This window comes from Trematomus bernacchii, unplaced genomic scaffold, assembly GCF_902827165.1.
Source record: "Trematomus bernacchii unplaced genomic scaffold, fTreBer1.1, whole genome shotgun sequence".
NCBI lineage: Eukaryota > Metazoa > Chordata > Actinopteri > Perciformes > Nototheniidae > Trematomus > Trematomus bernacchii.
Genome location: NW_022988043.1, coordinates 19,105,472 through 19,125,641, shown reverse-complemented (window position 1 = coordinate 19,125,641; position 20,170 = coordinate 19,105,472). Strand labels below are relative to the sequence as shown.

General features: G+C 40.9%; 1 protein-coding gene across 1 annotated transcript in view; it reads left to right on the top strand.

Moving 5' to 3' along the window:
• Window positions 1–3,344: 3,344 nt before the first annotated feature.
• Window positions 3,345–20,170, top strand: part of prkg2 (protein kinase cGMP-dependent 2) — a 35,660-nt gene continuing 18,834 nt past the window's right edge. The window contains exons 1-6 of the mRNA XM_034118346.1: window positions 3,345–3,459; window positions 4,665–5,179; window positions 9,084–9,250; window positions 13,867–13,980; window positions 15,656–15,761; window positions 16,583–16,646. Coding sequence (XP_033974237.1) covers window positions 4,665–5,179; window positions 9,084–9,250; window positions 13,867–13,980; window positions 15,656–15,761; window positions 16,583–16,646 — 966 coding nt within the window. The 5' untranslated portion in view covers window positions 3,345–3,459. The remainder of the gene's footprint in view (window positions 3,460–4,664; window positions 5,180–9,083; window positions 9,251–13,866; window positions 13,981–15,655; window positions 15,762–16,582; window positions 16,647–20,170) is intronic.

The following is a 20,170-nucleotide window of genomic DNA, read 5'->3' as shown; positions in this document are numbered from 1 at the left end:
ACTTTAATAAAGAATGAATGAACTATAAGTAACCATCTACTGGAACATCCTGTCTTAAACTATAACTAACCATCTACTGGAACATCCTGTCAGCAAGCCAGCATTGTGGGATGGTTAAACGCTAAAAACAACAAAAAGAAAACCAGGTAAACACAAGGATATTATGCAAACTACAACACAAAGGCAGGACCAACTACAGGGTTAAAAGCTGACAAGCACATGTTCATATCGGAATAATTAGCTGATTTGGCTGCACCCTGCCTCAGAGTGCCCCTGAGCAAGTTACTGCAGCCTTACCCACCACTGGGAGAATGTACAACAGAGCCTGCTAAAAGATGACTCTGTTGGCTTTTAGCAGACTCTGTGAGTGTGAACATGTTTGCTCATTCAGAGGATGTCCTCAGATCATTTGCCAGGATCTCCGATTGCTCTCAGATTCAGGTTGGGAGTCAGTGACCTGGATTATTACTTTGTTGTGTTGTGAGTGCTGCAGATGAATCAGCATTGGCCACCTGCCATTATTGTTCTGTGCCCGTCAATAAAACCTGCTGCGGGCCTGGCTGCCTCAGACATACGCACGGGGAAAAACAATTAATCATTTCTGAGTGAAAAAGACAGAATCTTTGGGACAGACATTGTCCGAAAAAGTCAAACGCATAAAACGTGAGGAAGATAATCAGGAAGATAATCAGCTTAAAAGACATACTGAGTGTTACACTTATTATTATAATAATAATAAGTATGATTTGAGCAGTGACCCTACAGTATTTTATCAGCAAACTCAGGGCATCCCTCCTAGCTCTCCAGTGCAACCTAGCGTCTTTTGGCTCATTGTTTTTTTAATTTTCTGACCTGAAAATGAAAAGGCCATGGAACACTGAACAGGAGTCGAAAGAGATGAGTTTTCAGTCTGCAACGGAAGATGTGCAAGCTTTCTGCTGTCCTGATTTCAATGGGGAGCTCATTCCACCATTTTGGAGCCAGGATAGCAAACCGACGTGTTTTTGCTGATGGGAACTTGGGTCCCCCTCGCAGTGCGGGTGCAGCTCCGATGCAGAGCGGAGTGCACGTGCTGGGGTGTATGGTTTAACCATGTCCTGGATGTAGGAAGGGCCAGATCCATTCACAGCATGGTACGCAAGTACCATTGTCTTGAAGTGGATTCTAGCAGTTACTGGAAGCCAGTGAAGTGAGCGGAGGAGCGGCGTGGTGTGGGAAAATGTTGGAAGGTTGAAGACCAGACGAGCCGCTGCATTCTGGATGAGCTGCAGAGGTCGGATGGCACATGCAGGTACTGTAGACCAGCCAGGAGGGAGTTGCAGTAGTCTAGGCGTGAGATGACGAGAGCCTGGGCCAGAACCTGCGTCGCTTTCTGTGTCAGATGGGGACGTATCCTCCTGATGTTGTAAAGAGTGTATCTGCAGCAGCGGGTTGTAGCAGCGATGTTTGCAATGAAGGACAGTTTGTTATCTAGGGTCACACCCAGATTCCTTGCAGTCTGAGTCGGGGAAACAATAGAGGTGCCGATGTTGATTGTTCGGTCAAGAGTGGGACAATCTTTTCCCGGAAGGAAAAGCAGTTCAGTCTTGTCATGGTTGAGCTTGAGATGGTGAGCAGACATCCACTGAGAGATGTCTGCTAGACAAGCAGAGATGCATGCGACGACCTGGGTCTCTGAGCGGGGAAAGGACAGAATTAATTGGGTGTCGTCAGCGTAGCAGTGGTATGAAAAACCATGCGGGCTAATGACAGACCAAGGGACCAAGAACAGAGCCCTGAGGGACCCCTGTAGTTAATTGACAAGGGTCGGACTCGGACCAAGTTACCCTGTAGGTACGGTCTTTGAGGTATGAGGTGAGGAGGGAAAGTGCAGAGCCTGAAACTCCAAGTTCTTGGAGAGTGCGAAGGAGGATCTGATGATTCACCGTGTTGAATGCAGCAGACAGGTCCAAAATGATGATGACAGAGGAGAGGGAGGCTGCTTTAGCCGTGTGCAGTTCCTCAGAGACAGCGAGGAGGGCAGTTTCTGTGGAGTGACCTGCCTTGAAACCCGACTGGTGCGGATGTATGTATGTAATGTACTATAAATATGTGAAAATACAACCACAGAAACAGGCAAACCAACTTTAAAGTCTGTTTCTTGCTCTTAGGATAACATGTGGTTGGGCCTTTTGCAAGTCTGTGACCAGGGGCCCATTGTCTCGTAATCCACCCATGGTTCACATCAGTTTCCCCGCTTTTTCCAGCAGCAGCAGGCAGATGTTTTTAGTGAACACATTTGAACAAACTAACTTATACTTGCCCAGTACCAAACAGCAGACTGACAAGTAAGCAACTAGCTGGTGAACAAAGCACCAGAGCTAAAAGGGATGAAGGGAGATATCATTTGGAGATGTATTGAAAACAGCTGGTTATGTTTAATTTGGAGGGATAGTTCTCCTGCTATTGGACTCAAAATAGTCATAGTCATAGTCATTGGCAATCGAGGTAAAAGTTGAAATAATTTGAACTTTGAGCACAGCGCTTGGAGAAACGCAACACGGAGGGTAGAATATTAAGAAATGTTAGTAATTTATTTATTTACATTCTAGACTGCCTGGATGTCCATTTTATGATTTCCTTTTTATAAACAGAAATACAAAATCAACCTGTCAATCCTTAATAAGAAACCTCAAACGCATCACATCCACACATACATTTCTGCACCATATTATCCCCAATCTCGCATGTAATCCTGTCCAAATGTAACGCTTTTCTTATTTTGTTCAGATTATGACGTGTAGCCTATATGTTAAACAGCCTGCTGTGTTTTGTCTGGCATGCTTCACCAATACAATTATGTATTTTTTCTAACTATTGGTTATTTTAAGGGGACCTTTGTTTTGTGTTTAGGATGTAATAATACTTTTTTCATTTGTGATATATAACATGTTTGTGTAATGCTGATTTTGTTGCATAATTTAATGTAGGCCAATGTTATAAACTTCCCATAACTCATTGTTATTGCCATTATTATTGCCATCTTCTACAGAACAACTATTCCTACTAACAATTACGTATTCTTGGTTAAATGAAAAGTGGTTATTATTAAAGTTTCTTACAACAAATGCAGTCGACCTTTCTATAAAACATACATTTGAAATGGGTAATTAAAAAACCGGGACGACATCGCTCACACCTGCCAATCATACCGGTTGCCGCGCTCGCGTGAACGCGCACAGCCTCGGAGGAAATAGAGCGTGAGACAAGAGAGAGAGAGAGAGAGAGAGAGAGAGAGAGAGAGAGAGAGAGAGAGAGAGAGAGAGAGAGAGAGAGAGAGAGAGAGAGAGAGAGAGAGAGAGAGAGAGAGAGAGGAGAGGACGCAAACAGTGCTCTCTGCGGATGCTCGAATGTGCAAACACGGCATTTCTTCTTTTAAATCCTCTCCCTGGCTCGTCTGAAGGGTGAAAAGTGATTCAGGTGAGTAACGACTTTCTTTCTACTGAACACGGACTCATTTATCTCAGGAGGAGAATGACGAGGCAGCGCGAGGAGCAGGTGCACGAGCCTCCTAGGAGATGGTTCTAACTTAACACAACTAATTCTTAATCACCTGCACGCAAAAATAGTCCGGTAATATTATTAAAACGTCAGAGAATCTGTTACTGAATATCTAGTGCTAGTAAAGGAGTTTAGATTAAAAAAGCGGAGATTTTGCTGATAATCCTTCTCTATAGGTTTATTTATGATGTCATTAATTTTCAATAGTGTTCAGAACATTGTTTGAGAAGAGGCTGATCTGACGTCCACTCACTGTATCCCAGCAGGAATGTTTTGAATGAAGTGTACTGTATGTGAGAGTGGGCATCAGTCCCACACGACAAGAACAGGACTGTTCTCTGACATTTCTTCCCCGCTTTCACTACAGAAACATGCTTTTAAATATCACTTAATAATGTAATAACACCTCACAATGGCGTAGAGACATTCAATTCTGCATGAATCTAGAGAATATGTATACCTTAGGGGAGCTGAGAGAACATTTAAAAAAGTGTGGGTCTCCTTCTTTAAATGTTTGACCAAACCCATTACAGTTAACTCTGAGTAGATTTTCTATCGTATTTATTATTTTTCTATTTCAATTATTTCACAACGTTGTTAATATTAAACTGTGTATTATAGGAATGTTCTCAGTTTTTACTTTATTTATCAAACATTTACAATAGATCTTTGGTCAGCTGGTTTGCCTGTGTGTTTTGTTTGGTCCAATGGATGTTTAGTGACAGAAAAAAATACTTTACCCATTTTCATTAATTATTAAAATCAATAGAAAAGACATTGGAAATCAAATCTTCTTACAATTTGCTAAGTTTTTATTCTTCCCAAGCTTCTGCCTCGCTGCATATGAGTGGTGGGAGGGACTGTTGATGTAATGTAATACTTCCTGCCTCTGAATAATAAATGGAGACGACACTCATTGATCGTCATATACTGATTTGCCGTTTCTCCTCTCTTTCTCTGGTTTTCTTTTCCTCACAGCGTCAGCTCTTTTGTGTGAAACCTCACCCCAAGCTTCCTCAAAAATACCATTTCATGCTAAATGTCACTGTACTCCTCTTTGAAGGACTTTTCAATAATTTCAGCTAATATTGACTTTGATCTCTTTTGTTTCTTTGGATTACAAGATGGGGAATGGTTCGATGAAATCAAAGCGTTACAAACACGCGGACGGCTCTACTTCTTCGTCCAACAGCCGACGCTACAAAGATCATGGGTTCAAATACTCGTCCCTGGACAACCTGAGGGCCCGAGTGGACGAGCTGGAGCGAGAGGGCAAGAGGAAGGATGAGGAGCTTTGTTCCAGAGAGCAGCAGATCAAACATCTCAATGAGCAGCTGGCCAAAGAGAGCCGAGCTCTGGCTGATCTGGTCGAGGAGCTGCAGAACAAGAGCGTCCAGCTCAACAAGCTGCAGGACGTGATGAAGAACCAGAGCGGGGCCCCGGCACCTCTGCCATCAAGGGCCCCCTCCATCAAAGCCTGCCACAAGAGCCCCAACCTCAGTGTTCGCATCAAGGAGTCCCTCAATAGGAGGAAAGGGGCCAAAGCAGGGGTGTCGGCCGAACCCACATCAAGGACCTACGACTCCAGCAGCCTGCCAAAGTTCTCCTTCGACAAGGCCCGGGTATCAAAGGATGCGAGGTGAGATGTTTTTTTTTTTGAAGGTTGAACACACATAAAGGGAGAATGAAATGAAAGGTTCATGATGGCCTCAGGCTCCGTTTCAGCCTGGTGGAAGCAGCAGGGGTGGGTGGGAGACGGAGGTGGGCGAGACATGACGTGGTCGAAATGTGTTGTAAACAAAACTATTCAATGTTCAGTCCAAGGTCAGCCTCTGGTCAGTGCCACAACTGACTGAGAAAAATCAAACAGTACTATTTCACTTCATGTCTGGGTGAATGAATGCATTTCTTCATGTGGTAAATAATTTACTCAGACCTGCTCTAAGCTATTTGGCCATAAGTATGTGGATAATCCCTTTAAGGATGTGCTCTTAAGGGTAAGGTGATAAAGTAAAAAAAAAGCAAAGTTAAAGGTGGGGTAATTTATTTCAGAAACACTTTTTGTTATATTCCATGGAATGCTCTTAACATCCCGATAGCAATGAATATATTAAATGCTTTGACAATAAATACATAAAAAAAATGTCATCTGTGGAAGCCGTAATACTGTAAAAAGCACGACCAATCATTTTAGCCGGCCCGGCTAAAATAACTGGATGGCCTACCTGCCTGTCAGCCTTCCATCTGTGCACAAACTTATCTCGTGCCCTCATTGGTCATGTGCGCGTTCGTGTGTGTTGGAGGAGGGGCTCTGTAAGGAAGTGGCAGATTTTTTCTGGTTGTGTATTTTCAAGCGAGCGATCTCGAGCTGGTTTCTCCAAAATTACATACCCCACCTTTAATGCAGTGTAAGTGATAATATTAAAACATAATTTGTGTTTTCCCATTTCCTGTTCCAATGGGACCATGCCTCTGTGCACAAAAGCCAGGACTAGAGTTACCTTTAGGTGTAAAAACACTTTTGACCATGTAGTGTTTTCTCTCATGATATTCGAAAGAAATGTAAGAGCTCTACCCGTCCCATTAAAAAAATACAATTACCTTTCTCCCAGCTGTTATTTATTGATTTTCCAGCTGTCTATGTTACATCCCGACAGAATGAATATCAAATTAAGGAAGTAAGTTGATCTCAAAATGCTGCCTCTGGGGACTGCAAAGCTTCATGCCTCAATAAACGACATAAAGAATGATTTAGATAAGATAAATGCTCAATAATGGAGGCAAGTATAACTGGAGAAGCTAAGCTTTGAAACAATGAAAGAACTCTGAAGAACGAAGAGATTAGACAGTAAGCTTGTGTAGGTCAAGCCGCCTAGTGGCTTGTAAACCTTTTTCCATTTAGATAGATAAAAAAAATATTGCATTTATTAAACAAAAATTTGTAAAGGTGTTTCTAGTAAGTATGGTCATTTCAAAGCCAAATGACTCATGCCCTTTTCCCACCAAAGCAGTTCCAGGGCCAGTTTGGAGCTAGTGTCCGATTAAGCAACGGTACAATTTGTACATCCTTAACCTGAAAACAAGCCTTGGATAGGATAGATTTAATTCAGTTCAGGTTCAGTTGGCTCTGTTTGGAAATGTTTAACAATATGTCCTTATTGGATTTGCAATAACCAAATTCTTAAGATTCTAGGCAGACTGAAACACGTCATCGTCATAGCTTTTAATTTGACTCTTAACACTCCAGTCAACACATGCTGCCCACAGCTCATACTACTCAGCGCTCTGTTTGGGCACTGAGCAGCTTTTGTTTGCTTTAACAAGTACTAAGAACTGAGCGTATTTGTAATTTTAACAAAACCAGACAAACAAAGGGTCTGTTTTACAATTGTTTTGGCGGTTTAACAAATATTACAATTAAATCCGACTGAAAGATCTTTAATGTCTGACCACGTCACGACAGATCAGTAACTTTGCAGACTGGAGCTACAATGCTAACTATATAAACGCTAATTGATCGTTCCTAATTCCAAAAAACATTCACCAACTTTTTTTAATAATCAATTAATTGCTAGAGTAATTCGTCTTTCAAAAATGGCAGGCATTGTTCAAATAAGCAACTCAACTAACATTTTAGATAACTTTCCATCAACAGTGACAGCTGGCCAACTTTGTAATCCCTGAACGCCAACAAGCGCTCCAGTGTGCATCTCTTTTTAGTGTCCATTGTGTCTTGAGCTTCTTGCAGCTCTCGTATTTGCTGTGTTTCCTTTATTCAGCACTTTGGGTAATAGCTGCACATGTTTTTTCAAGATGTTGAGTTTTTCTAAATGGTGAAGATGTTTCTGCATGTGTTTGGCACATTTGTGTTTTTAATTTGAACCTAACAGAAATGTTTGGGACCGTTCTAGTACGTTTGCACCTGTCGACCACCATAGGTATATCATATTAAAGTTAACATCTTAAAGTCTTGGACAGACAAAAAATAAATGTAATGACATCAACTTTGACTTTTAGCAAAAGGTATGAAATGTTTCACTATTTCCTGACATTTTATATGCCAATCGATTAACTAGTTGTCTATCTTAAACTAGACAACATCAGCAGATTAAATTGATGAACCCGCTATGTAGCCTTAGTGCACATACAGTTAATATCACAATAATGCAAAAAATAACACAAAAGGTTATTTCCAGAGAGCAGTCTTCTTCGATCTTCAGACATGAAAGTCAGATGGTCTTTTGTCACAGTGTTGTTCATATTGTACAACACGAATACAGTGCTCTGCAGTGAATAAATGTGAGTATGCAGAGTCCACCCTTCTCAACCTGATCCTCATGTTTAAAACATGTGTGGCTAATAAGCCCAGCATGTATTATATAACCAAAACTAATGTAAATGAGGCAGGTCTGCAGACTGGCCCTTTGAAACAGAAGACTCATCTTCTGTGAATGATAATGTAACATGTTGCAGACTCTGGCAGAGTAATGACACAGCCAGGTGGGAGTGGAGGATGTGGGTTGAAAAACAAAACAAAGGACTGGATGTCATCTGCTCTGCTTTTATGAAGCCTAAAGTGATAATTTATTACACACGATAAGGTGGATAAACAGACCACCCACCTCCAGCAGCGACGCGTCTCATGATCTATAGTTTACATTCAACCATGGCTCTTAACCTTTTCCCTTTACATCTCCCCAAAGGAACTGATGTCTTTTTCTCACTGCAGCTGTTAAAATGCGAAGCGGTGAACTTTGACAGCTCATGATGATTTTATGTTTTTGCTGTTTTACTTGATTCATTGTCAGAAGGAGCCCAGAGGTTGCAAATAGTCATCTTTTCACAGGAGACACTAGAAGTATTTATCACTCAGACTAAAAACATGTGAGTAATGTGGATGTGGGTGTCCTGTTGGCTCAGTGGGCCCAGGAACACACCACATTGCTGTGGTGAGAGAACTGTCCTTTAGTTACAGTTTTTTTCCCAATCGTTTAAACTCATTATAGTTTGGCGTTATAGCTCAATTGCCCAAAACTCAAAACACAAAACTTCAAAGGGTTAACAAATGTGTCAAACCCCAAACCGTGTCCTTTCTGCTCGAAATATTATGAATACAAAGCACACAGTTTAACACTGCCATACAAATACTGTATAAATGAAGGTTATAGTTTAGGACGTGGCTACCTTGTGATTGGTAGCGTTCATTGTTTTGCCAGGTTTGTGTGTTGTCTGTGATTTTCATCTGACAACTTAACCCCTTTACAGTGTGTTTTCAGTTATTCAAAGTTAATTGTGTTTAGGTTGCCTGAAATGGTCTGAAGCTAAGGCTTCAAAACCTTGGTCCACAAATCAATGGCTGACAACAAAATGACTAAATCCAATTCTTATATACAGTTTATGGTCTTGCCTAAGGGACAAAAAAAAGGCAAAACAACAAATCTAAAAACAAAAGTAAACTGACCTGAGCAACATTAAAAAACTCCACTTATTTTCACAGTAAAAGCTCACATTTCTAACTCTTCCTCTGTTGTTGTCGGTGACAGTGTAAAGAGGGTGCTGACGGACGCCCTGAACAAGAACCAGTACCTGAAGAGGCTGGAGCTGCAGCAGATCAAAGACATGGTGGAGTGTATGTACGAGCGCACCTACCAGCAGGGAGAGTACGTCATCAAGCAGGGAGAGCCTGGGAACCATCTGTTTGTTGTGGCAGGTACGTCCAAACTAGTTTACTAATGCTATAAATAAATAAGGTATACTTCACTCTTCCTGTCCGTGGCCTGCAGTGGCAATGACCAATAAGAAGCAACAACCTCAGCAGGTGATTTTACTGATGAGTTCATTTTCTGCTTGCTGGGTGGTAATCAAATGAATTAAAACCTGTCTACCACAAAATATTGAAAAACAAGCACATCATGTAGAAAGTCCTGAAAAATGATTAGGGCCCCTATCCTCTTGGCACATCTCAGTTTTACAGTAAGGAAAGACACTATAGGTGAATAGTGTAAACAATCTATCTGAATCTCTGAACACAATTTCTGGAATCGTATGTTATATAGGTTTGTGTGCATGTGAATTAATTGCAAAGGCTACAATCCCAATAAAACGTACATTTTAGGAAACGTTCCAACAACAGTTACCGTTGGCCAACTTTATAATGCCCGAACGTCAACAAGCGCTCCAGTCTCCGCTTTGTGAATCACTTTTTTTTTGTCTCCCATGGTTTCTGTTGAGTTTCTTGCAGCGTGTGACGGTGCATTGTTTTGTTTATGCAGTGCGAACCCTTTGCATGTTTCGTCAAGTTGGCGAATGTTTTCTAAATGCTGTGCATGTGTTGTCAAGTGTGACAAGATGTTTGCATCGTTTTGGAAACTGCAGCGCATTTTCCAAATGGAATTGTTTTGGGCCATTGAAGCGCGTTTGCCCCTGTTGGCCACCGTAGAGTTTGGATTCGTTGCTAAAATAATTTTATCCAAGCTGAAAGAGGGGAGAATATTTAGAGTAGATTTGAAAATGTACAACCTGATGCAAATTGATAGCCAAATATTGACTTTTTTCTGTCTTACAGTATATGACAAATATTTGATCAAACACCAGCATGCAACTTTTTTTTGAGCTACATCTGGTGTAATTGTCACGTATTCCCAAAAACAGGCCTTCTGTTACTAACAATCCTGAAAATAAAAGAAGAAAATTGTGATTTAAACTGAGGGAGTTTTTTTTTGTCTATTCCCTATGTTGATACTTCCAAATTTGTGTATCATCTTACATTTGACTAGATTTTAAGTGGCCAATTATTGAGTTGGAATAGTGCTGACTGCAGCGCTAGAGTGTCAGAAATTAACAAAGAAAAAACGATTTTGGCAGGAAAAACCAAGTCACCTGCCACAACGGCATGTAGCTTTTTCAGATGACTTTTTTGGTCTTGGCTCTTTCTCAAATATTTTCAGCTTCTTTGACCACGAGCCAATCAAATCAAAGCGAACAGCAGCCCTTCATCAAGCAAGCTTTCTTTTGCATCAAAAACGTTATGTCAGTCTGAGAGGTTAGCCTAATGTTATTCTTTGAAGAATGCAGATTATAATTATTTTGGCCTGTGAAAAGTATTCTTGGTAGATGTACAAATTCCTCTGGTTTATCAACTCTTAAAGGTAGGGTATGTAAGTTTGAGAAACCGGCTCGAGATCGCTAGAATTTGAAAATTCAAACTTACCTACCCCACCTTTAAAGGTAGGGTAGGTAAGTTTGAGAAACCGGCTTGAAATACACTTTTTGTTATATTCCATGGAATGCTCTCAACATCCCGATAGCAATGAATATCTTAAATGCTTTGACAAAAAAATCCATAAAAAAATGTCATCTGTGGAAGCCGTAATACTGTAAAAAGCACGACCAATCATTTTAGCCGGCCCGGCTAAAATAACTGGATGGCCTACCTGCCTGTCAGCCTTCCATCTGTGCACAAACTTATCTCGTGCCCTCATTGGTCATGTGCGCGTTCGTGTGTGTTGGAGGAGGGGCTCTATAAGGAAGTGGCAGATTTTCTCCGGTTGTGTATTTTCAAATTCTAGCGATCTCGAACCGGTTTCTCAAACTTACCTACCCCACCTTTAGCAGGAAAGAACAACAAGTCGATTTTAATGTAATCATCCAGTCAAGGGGCCCTATAATGCTCATTTACAGGTTCATATCAGTATTTTGTGCCTCCGCTGTGACTTATGCTTTGTGTTCAAAAAGCTCTTTACTTTTCTCATACTGCCTGTGCTGCGGCACCTCTTTTCACCCTCTTTCTGAAACCAGAGCCTAGTTCTGTTATGATTTGTCAACCACTTAGTGATGTTCTACCCCTTAACGTATTACATATGTTATGCCCCTGATAAAAGGGGAGAATTATGACAAGAGTCAAAGTTAGGTTTCACTTGCCGGTACTTTACTCGAGTGAGTCAACAAATGCAACACCTTTCAATAGTACATACAAAAAGCCTCTTGTAAGAGTACATACACTTGTCTATTAACACTGTATTTCAATCATGAGACTCCTTAATTACCACAATATCATTGATAAGATAATATAATTGACAAGATAGCAAAACCCTCACATAATTATTTAACTAAAATATAAAGACAACATATTACATAACTGTGTGCATACACAATACACAAGATGGCGGCAAGCGCGCGCTACGCAGTGTTGTTTATGTAACCATGGAGACGTTACACATTCTCGGTTCAGTACTCGTATGTGATGTTGTGGGTGAGATGTCGATATCCTGACGCTTACAGGGAGGTATCGAAAAATTACAGAGTAGGTGACTGTGTTCAAAACATTGCAAACTTGAATAAATCATTTAAATTAAATATTTGTGTCCGACTTTCACATTGTTCTTAATGTGATGTATAGTAGCTTTGATAGCTGTCTATACCTTCAGACAGCCTAAAAGTAAAACACAAGTTGTTTATTCACAGCCCGAAAGCAGCATCGAGATGACAAGTTGTGATCAGCTCCGATTAAATTGTGATATAAGTTCTGTAGCTATTCTCCAGTGAGCAAGTTTTTTATGAAATACCTGTGCATCACAATTTAATCGGAGCTGATCACAACTTGTCACAGATGATCCAGTCATCTCGATGCTGCTTTCGGGCTTTGAATAAACAACTTGAGTTTTACTTTTAGGCTGTCTGAAGGTATAGACAGCTATCAAAGCTACTATCACATTAAGAACGAGGTACAAATGAAAGTCGGACCCAAATATATAATTTAAATGATTTATTCAAGTTTGCAATGTTTTGAACAGGCATCCACACAGTCACCTACTTTGTAGTTTTCGATACCTCCCTGTAATGGCCCGTCCACACGGCAGCGTGCGTTGAAGCTTCAACGCTTCTGCCCATTCACTTTGAATGGGGTGACGTCACATTTTGCCGAACTGCATTGTGGGAGCGTCGCTTCGCTTTGCTCGCGTTGCTCGCGTTGCTCGCTTCAAAAGTTGAGCAATGTTCAACTTTTGAAGCTTCGACGGAAGCGTCAGCCAATCAAATCATATGCCAGTACAGGCTCTAGCCAATCAAACCGCGTGCTTGTGTGTCCGGGGCGGGAGATTCATGTGATTGGTTGTTGGTCGAGCTTCAGACACGCCCGCCGGCAAGCTTCAACGCACGCCGCCGTGTGGACGCAGCGTAAGCGTCACGATATCGACCTCTCACCCACAACCTCACATACGAGTACTGAATGTGCATCAAAGTGATCCTATGGAGGCAGATATAGCAAAAGATGAATGTAAACGACAGACGAGGCGATCGAAATGTTTATTTCCTGGTAAGTCAACAATGGGTCCTCAATGTACACGCCCCCGATACATCTGTCTATAGAGAGGCGAAGTCCCTCCCTTTCCAGTGGACCTCATGGGACCTTATTTCGGAAAATTATGTATTGAAGTCAATGGCGAGAGAAAACTTATCTTTCGATCCTGTTTGAATTGTGCCATGAATTACACATATGATGTTTGTCAATCTTAAAAAATTATTTCCATGTCAAAAAAGTCACAGTTTGTCGTAAAACTGTTGAAATATAAGACTATGAAAAATACGCAACTAGAAAGACTATCAATGTATCCTCGATTATAGCTCCTCCAGAGAGCCTCCTCGACGCTCGATCCTCGGTCCTCAATGTGCATTTAGAGAAATGAGATGTCCTTCAACATGGCGCACCGAAAACTATTTACGGGTCACTACCGGAGGACCGAGGATTCGAGGAGTCGAGGAGTGGAAATTAGAGAAATAAGAAAGGCCCAAGATGTTCCGTTTGTTATGCTGTTCTGTTTTTAAAGAGATGTCTCACACTGGACAAGGACGTGCATGGTAAATTATTCTCTGCAGTAGAATAACTGTAACTCACTCAACTGTGACGCAATCAGATATGTCATGGTTGCAAATGAAGTTTTCAGTAGGCCTACTTGCAAATAAGTATTTCATACTTACCCCAGCAAAACAGAGTTTTTTAAACAGCAGGCAGGAATCAGCTGATTCAGTAAAAGGCTGAAGTATTCATTCAAGAATTCATATACTGAAGTCGAACACAGGGCATTATAAACAGGAAACTGAAAAAAATATTGGTAATTCAGGAATAAAGGTGCGTGGAAATTCGTAAAATTGTTATCGTTTTTTTGTTTTACAAAATGTTATTGATTTTTCATTGAGTACCATGTCATTAAAAAAACATATACATTTTGAATTTAATTTAAGTTTAATGGCATTGGTTCTGCCTGTAGCATGTGTATGTTCGTAATATGTGTTTAAATACAACTGATTGTCTGTCTTTTATGTTTACAGATGGGAAGCTGGATGTGTTTCAGCACAACAAGCTGCTCACATCGATAGCGGTGTGGACCACTTTTGGAGAACTAGCCATTCTGTACAACAGCACACGGACAGCATCAGTGCGAGGTAACGATTTGTAGTTCTCCTGATTAGATTGTACTTCAACATTTTGTATTGTATTGTGTTGCCATTCTTCAGATGAGCTATTATGCTAAATATTATGATATCCGTATCTAATATAAATAATACTAATAATAGTAAATGTGCTTCTGTTGGTCTAAAAATGTAATTCCACATTTACTTGGCATTGTTGGGGATCCTTGATTTAAAAATAAGAGCAGCCCAGTATATAATGGCATCAATTGAAATGTATATTTGTCAACTTAACGTGTAAAAATGTGTTTCAAGATAAGTAACGCTGTTCACACCAAATGCTTATTCCTATAGTTTGTCATTTGAAAATAGTAAGATTAAACAAAGGTTGCCTCTTTGGCAGGACTGAAAAAGAGATATGCCCAACATTTGCTGTGTTGAGGTTTCAAAATGATGAACAGATGGACAGCTGGATAACAACAGCACCATTTTCCTGCAACCTTCATGCTTTCCCCAAATGATAGCCAAGGTGATGGTTATGGTATTATTAAGTGCCTTGAACATTTTTGCAAATAGCTGCCGTATATGGGAACAAAATCAAACTCAGGGAGGACGCCTCCAGACCCTCCAGGTTTGGGCCGCAAATGTTTAAAATGACAAGGTAAAGATCATGTCAACTATGCATTCTAATACAACATATCTTTATTTGGAGAAGAAGACTGCCAAGAACCCCAACATAAGCACACATTTTTATTTTTTTATTTTATGCTAAGGTTAGCTACGTTAAAAAAAACATATATATTTAGATTCTATGACACACAATACATTTTCATGAATACAAATATGGGTTGCATTGTTTAGATTGTGAAATACCTGTTTTATTATACCAGCCACAGTATTCAACAAGAATTTGTTTTCCATTATGTCCGGTAGCATCTAATTCTCTTGTATCTTCCCAATCCAATCCTGACTTCTGAATGTAATCTGACACTTTATCTGAGTCGCAGTGACTTCTTAAATGGATCACCTGATAGTGATGGAAGTAGAATCAGATAAGTCATTAGACCTGAGTAAACAAGCTTTTGCATTGGTTGTGTTGACAAAGGCTTTCCATGATATCCACAGCTTTGCATTCTGATTGGTTTTCACCTCCTTGGAATTTGTAAAGCGCATACCATGTAGCATGTGAGTGCTCTTTGTCTGGGTTTGTATATTTAAACAAGTAATTGACTTGCGGCCCTTAGGGTAGGGACACTTATTTGACCTCAATATTCGGGGTAAAACTGGAAAAACCGTGACAGTTCGACAAGTCTCTGAGTGGGACAAAGGGGAACCCTTTCTTTGCTACCGGTTCATGTTAATCTTTCACAGCTACTTCCTCCTTGGACCAACAAAAGCCTGTCTCAGAGTTTCTGTAGATTTGGAGTGACTCACCACCAAGATGCAAGACAGATTACAGTGTTTTTCTCCCCTTCTTTGTCCTTGTGACAAAATAAAACAATATGTAATTTATATGTGGTGATAGAGGGCTTTGATTAAACTAAATTAAAATACTATGAAAGATAAGGGAGAGGAAATAATTGGTTCTTTTTCTAGACCCTCTGAAACTAGCCGTGGCTCTGCACTTAGTAATCATGGGCACAGGTTTTTGGCTGTGGGGTCAGAACCTGGACCATGTCTCAGGTCTCATGTTTTGTTGCTTTTACAGCGGTGAACAAAGTGAAGGTGTGGGTTCTGGACCGGGAGGTGTTTCAGAACATCATGAGGAGAACGGCTGAGACGCGACATGAACAGTACCGCAACTTCCTCCGAAGGTTTGTCCCAAGCTGTAGCAAAGCTGCTAGCATCCCATCACTCTTATAGTTCTTGTAACCGATAACACACACAAAACATGTTCTAATGAAAGTAATGGGAAAGTAAAAACGACATTGTAGAAAAATACCAGCTGAAAATCCAAACATAACATCAAACATCAAACTACCGGATGTTTAGAGTACAAAATGTCTACCAACGTCAAGCAAATGACTAGTTTGGTTTGGTTACTCGACAAGTCCCTTGGTCAGTTTATCACTATACAAACTATAGTTTAATAGTCAAGATCAAATTCCTCATTCTAAACAAATAACATTTAGTTGTCTTGTTTGTTTGCATACATTTAATCAGTCGAATATTTACTTTACTTTTTTTGCCAGTGGTTAGTCTTGTTTGTCTGATCTTTATCATCTCCTGTGCACAATATATGACTTTTTGCCCAGATGTTCAACTTTCTACACTGCCAACTCCGTTAATTCAGGTGACTAGTGAAGGCCTGTCTACACTGTGATTTTTCTTCTCAAAAACCAGAGTCTAAAATAAGTTAAAAGCTGCAAAGAGCTGCAGAGTTGGACAGCAGATATATGATTGAGAAAACATTGTGGAATATAACTCGTTTTAGGGGTCCAAGTATGAAAAGATTGTTGATATGAGTAACCTCAAAAAATTGAAAACTCAACACATATATTAGATTGAATTTAGATCATGTTATGTTTTTTTCCTTGTGCATTACTTGATGGTTCCTGGCATCTTGTGTATGGTGATTTGTATTATTACATACAGAAATGAATGCTCATTACCTGTGTTTTGTCCTTTCTGGCAGTGTTTCACTCTTGACTAATCTACCAGAAGACAAGCTAAGCAAAATAGTGGACTGCCTCGAGGTGGTAAGTAATTCTGTCAAACTATCTTCATTCTGCTGATTGGACAATTTGACTTTTCAATGTATTGCTTCGTTATTTCACAACCCTCTCGAAGCTCATGGGAGCCCCAGCATTGCAGATAGCTGCTGTCAAAATATCATTACCATTTGACCATATACCATTACTGCATGTCAGCATATTCTTTTTACCTCCAGTCGGCAAGAACTCACAAATTACCTTGTTGATGAACAGAGCCGATATTATTCCTGTCATCGCTGGGCGCTGTATATTGTTACCATAATTATTTGACCAAGGCCCCAGAAAGTGTTTATTCAACTGGGGGACGAGTGATTTCTTAAAGATGTGCGAGTGACAGGCTTTTGGTGTGAGAACATACAAGTGTGTGTGTGTGTGTGTGTGTGTGTGTGTGTGTGTGTGTGTGTGTGTGTGTGTGTGTGTGTGTGTGTGTGTGTTTGTGTGTGTGTGTGTGTGTGTGTGTGTGTGTGAATGTGTGTGTATGTTGAACAATCCAGGAGAATAGCTCGCCCCTGCTCTCCTCCATAAGCATTGTATTTCAGCGGGGAAAGAGAAAGCGGAGAGCGGGGCTTGTCAGCTTCAGAAAAAGCCTTTCTCAGCATCTTTTCACAATGGAAACTTCAAGGACGTTCCTGGCAATCATTGGTACTGCCATTACTTTCCACTACGGGATAATTTACTTATTCAGTCATTTCTGAAGGAGCTGATTCTGTTGCCTGTTGTTGACTGTAACCCAATAGTGGTGCAGATGTTCATAGAGAATCGGCTAGATAATATTGAAGCTTCTTGTCAAACAGTGAGGGCCTGGTATTTGGTGTGTGTGTTTTGGCCTGTACATGTTTCTTAGTGTGTGTGTGTGTGTGTGTGTGTGTGTGTGTGTGTGTGTGTGTGTGTGTGTGTGTGTGTGTGTGTGTGTGTGTGTGTGTGTGTGTGAGGGGGGGGAACCGTATTTTTAGGATTCTCCATCAGGTTTTCAATCGCCCCTAAGCCTATCACTTACAATGTGTTGGAGGGCTAGCCAATAGAAGAACAAGTGTTACATAGTGATGCCATTATTTTACGGAAGTAAACAAAGGAGTCCAATGGAGGAATGTCAGGCAGCGGGCAAGTCAGTGGGAGAGAATCTCCCTCTGGAGTAAACTTTGGAATTTTAGCCTTTACAGACCAAAAACTATAACACACTGAAGGAAAGGGAAAACCCCAAAAAGCATAATAGGGCCCCATTAAGATTATATGCCAGGTTTTACATGGTGTGCATCTGCGTAGTCAACCATCCCAGCCACACTGATTTCAAATCAATCAATCACAAATATTTAACATGTTCTAAATATCCTGTTGTGTTGGGGGAACCCTAAGCACAATAAAGGACAATGTTCACACACCTTAAGGACAAAAATACTAAATATACGACTTTATATCATTATGTTGAATTGTAACATCTGTGAAGATTTGAAAAATATTGGAGTGTAGGCCAGCCCTAAAATAAAATGGAACACAAATACAGTATGGAATGTGTGACCTTGTGACCTATGTATAAATCCTTTTGTATTTAAAATGTTGTTTCTTGGTCCATAAATAACACTTCTCTGTGACTGTCTTTTTAAATCATTCATGTGTGCTGAACGGCTCCTGAACGGCTCCTTGAAGCAGTGTTGTAGTCAAGTCACCAATTCACGAGTCCAAGTCACTCTCGAGTCACCACTCTTCGAGTCCGAGTCCAAGTCCGAGTCACCAAGGGAGAGTCGTAGTCGAGTCCGAGTCCAAGTCCGAGTCACCCAAGGAGTGTCCGAGTCGAGTCCGAGTCCGAGTCATCATTACCTGTGTTCGAGTCCGAGTCCAAGTCCGAGTCACCCAAGGAGTGTCCGAGTCGAGTCCGAGTCCGAGTCATCATTACCTGTGTTCGAGTCCGAGTCCAAGTCCGAGTCACCTAAGAAGAGTCCAAGTCAAGTCCGAGTCACAAGTCTTCATGTATTAATCTTCGTGGATATATGTGTTGAAATGTAGCTGCTCCTCTACATTGCTTTTATCCTGTCATGTTATACTAATCTGTCTATTGAACTGCTGTGAAGCCAGTTTGGCTACAATTCTTGTAATAGGTGCTATACAAATATAAAGCTTATTACTAATATTAATGTTATTATTATTATTATAGATAAATAAACTATGTTTAAAATGAGTTACCTTTTAGAGAAGTGATTATAGTTGTAAGCCAATATTTTCCTATGGTAAAGTTTTCGTTTTGCACTTTTATTTTGGTAGTAATAAGATCGGGACTCTTATTTTGAAGGAACTTTTACCGGTTAAATCGGTTTACTGATAAAGATTTAGCCCCAGAAAGCACATGGCTACTTAGCATGCAAAATGACGTAATTCTGCATGTTAAGTAGCCATGTGCTTTCGTGTTATCGGCTGAATATTTATTTATTGATTAGATCACGTTACTCTGATGATAGTGTTCAAGACAGCCTATATGTCTGAACTCGATGTTTAGAGTAATGTGTTATGGAGCCTTCTCTTCAATATTGTTTCCACATAGAGCATTTTGCGCTGCTCTTTTCCAATGTGGAAGCAGAATGTGTGAAAGCATACAGCACGATGCGGGGTGTGTCTCTAGACATCTTTAGACTGGAATAGCGGGGCCCAGTACGTGAACTCGCCTCGCAGCCGGTGCACACGCCAGGATAGAGGACATCAGACTCCATAGAAAACTTGCTCGAGTCCGAGTCCGAGTCCAAGTCGGAGCGTCAATGTACAAGTCGAGTCCGAGTCATCGTGGGGGGAAAAATTCACGAGTTCGAGTCCGAGTCCAAGTCATCGTGCGCGAGAATTCACGAGTCCAAGTCCGAGTCGCGTCAATCAGTGCGCGAGTCCGAGTCGAGTCACGAGTCCCGAAAATCGGCACTCGAGTCCGACTCGAGTCCGAGTCCAGGACTCGAGTACTCCATCTCTGCCTTGAAGGCAGCGAGATGCTTTCAAGGACAACACAGGACAACTAGTCCACCTGGGGGCTGCTGCAGACTGTGGTGGTCTTAAAAACAAGTTTAGTTTTAGTGTTTCTGTCCCTGGAAGTAGTGAGAGGCGTGCAGTTGAATATGTGATGTGGCTGGTCGATTGACAGTCTCCAAAAATAGTGCAGCTAAACCGAAAACACACACACAGCTGAGCATAAGTGGCTTTCTCTGCATAAGTAAACCAAATTGAAGCCCTGCCTGAGGCACAATTCAAATGGTGTCGCTCTCCTGCACACTCACTGTGTCATCAAGACAGTCTTTATAAACAAAACCTTGGCATGTTGTTTCCGTTGTCACCGACAGGTGTTTAACAAGGCTCTCATAAAGCGTAAACGTGTCGAATAAAAGCTTGGACGCTCAAGGAAAATGGCACTTGTGTCAAGAGATTTGTCCGTAAACACCCGGGAATGTTTACGCATGGTTGCTCTGATTTGTTTGTTCACTTTCGGCCAAAGTCCTATAGTCGAATGGATTACAGCCGTTGAGCAAATTTGGCATCTG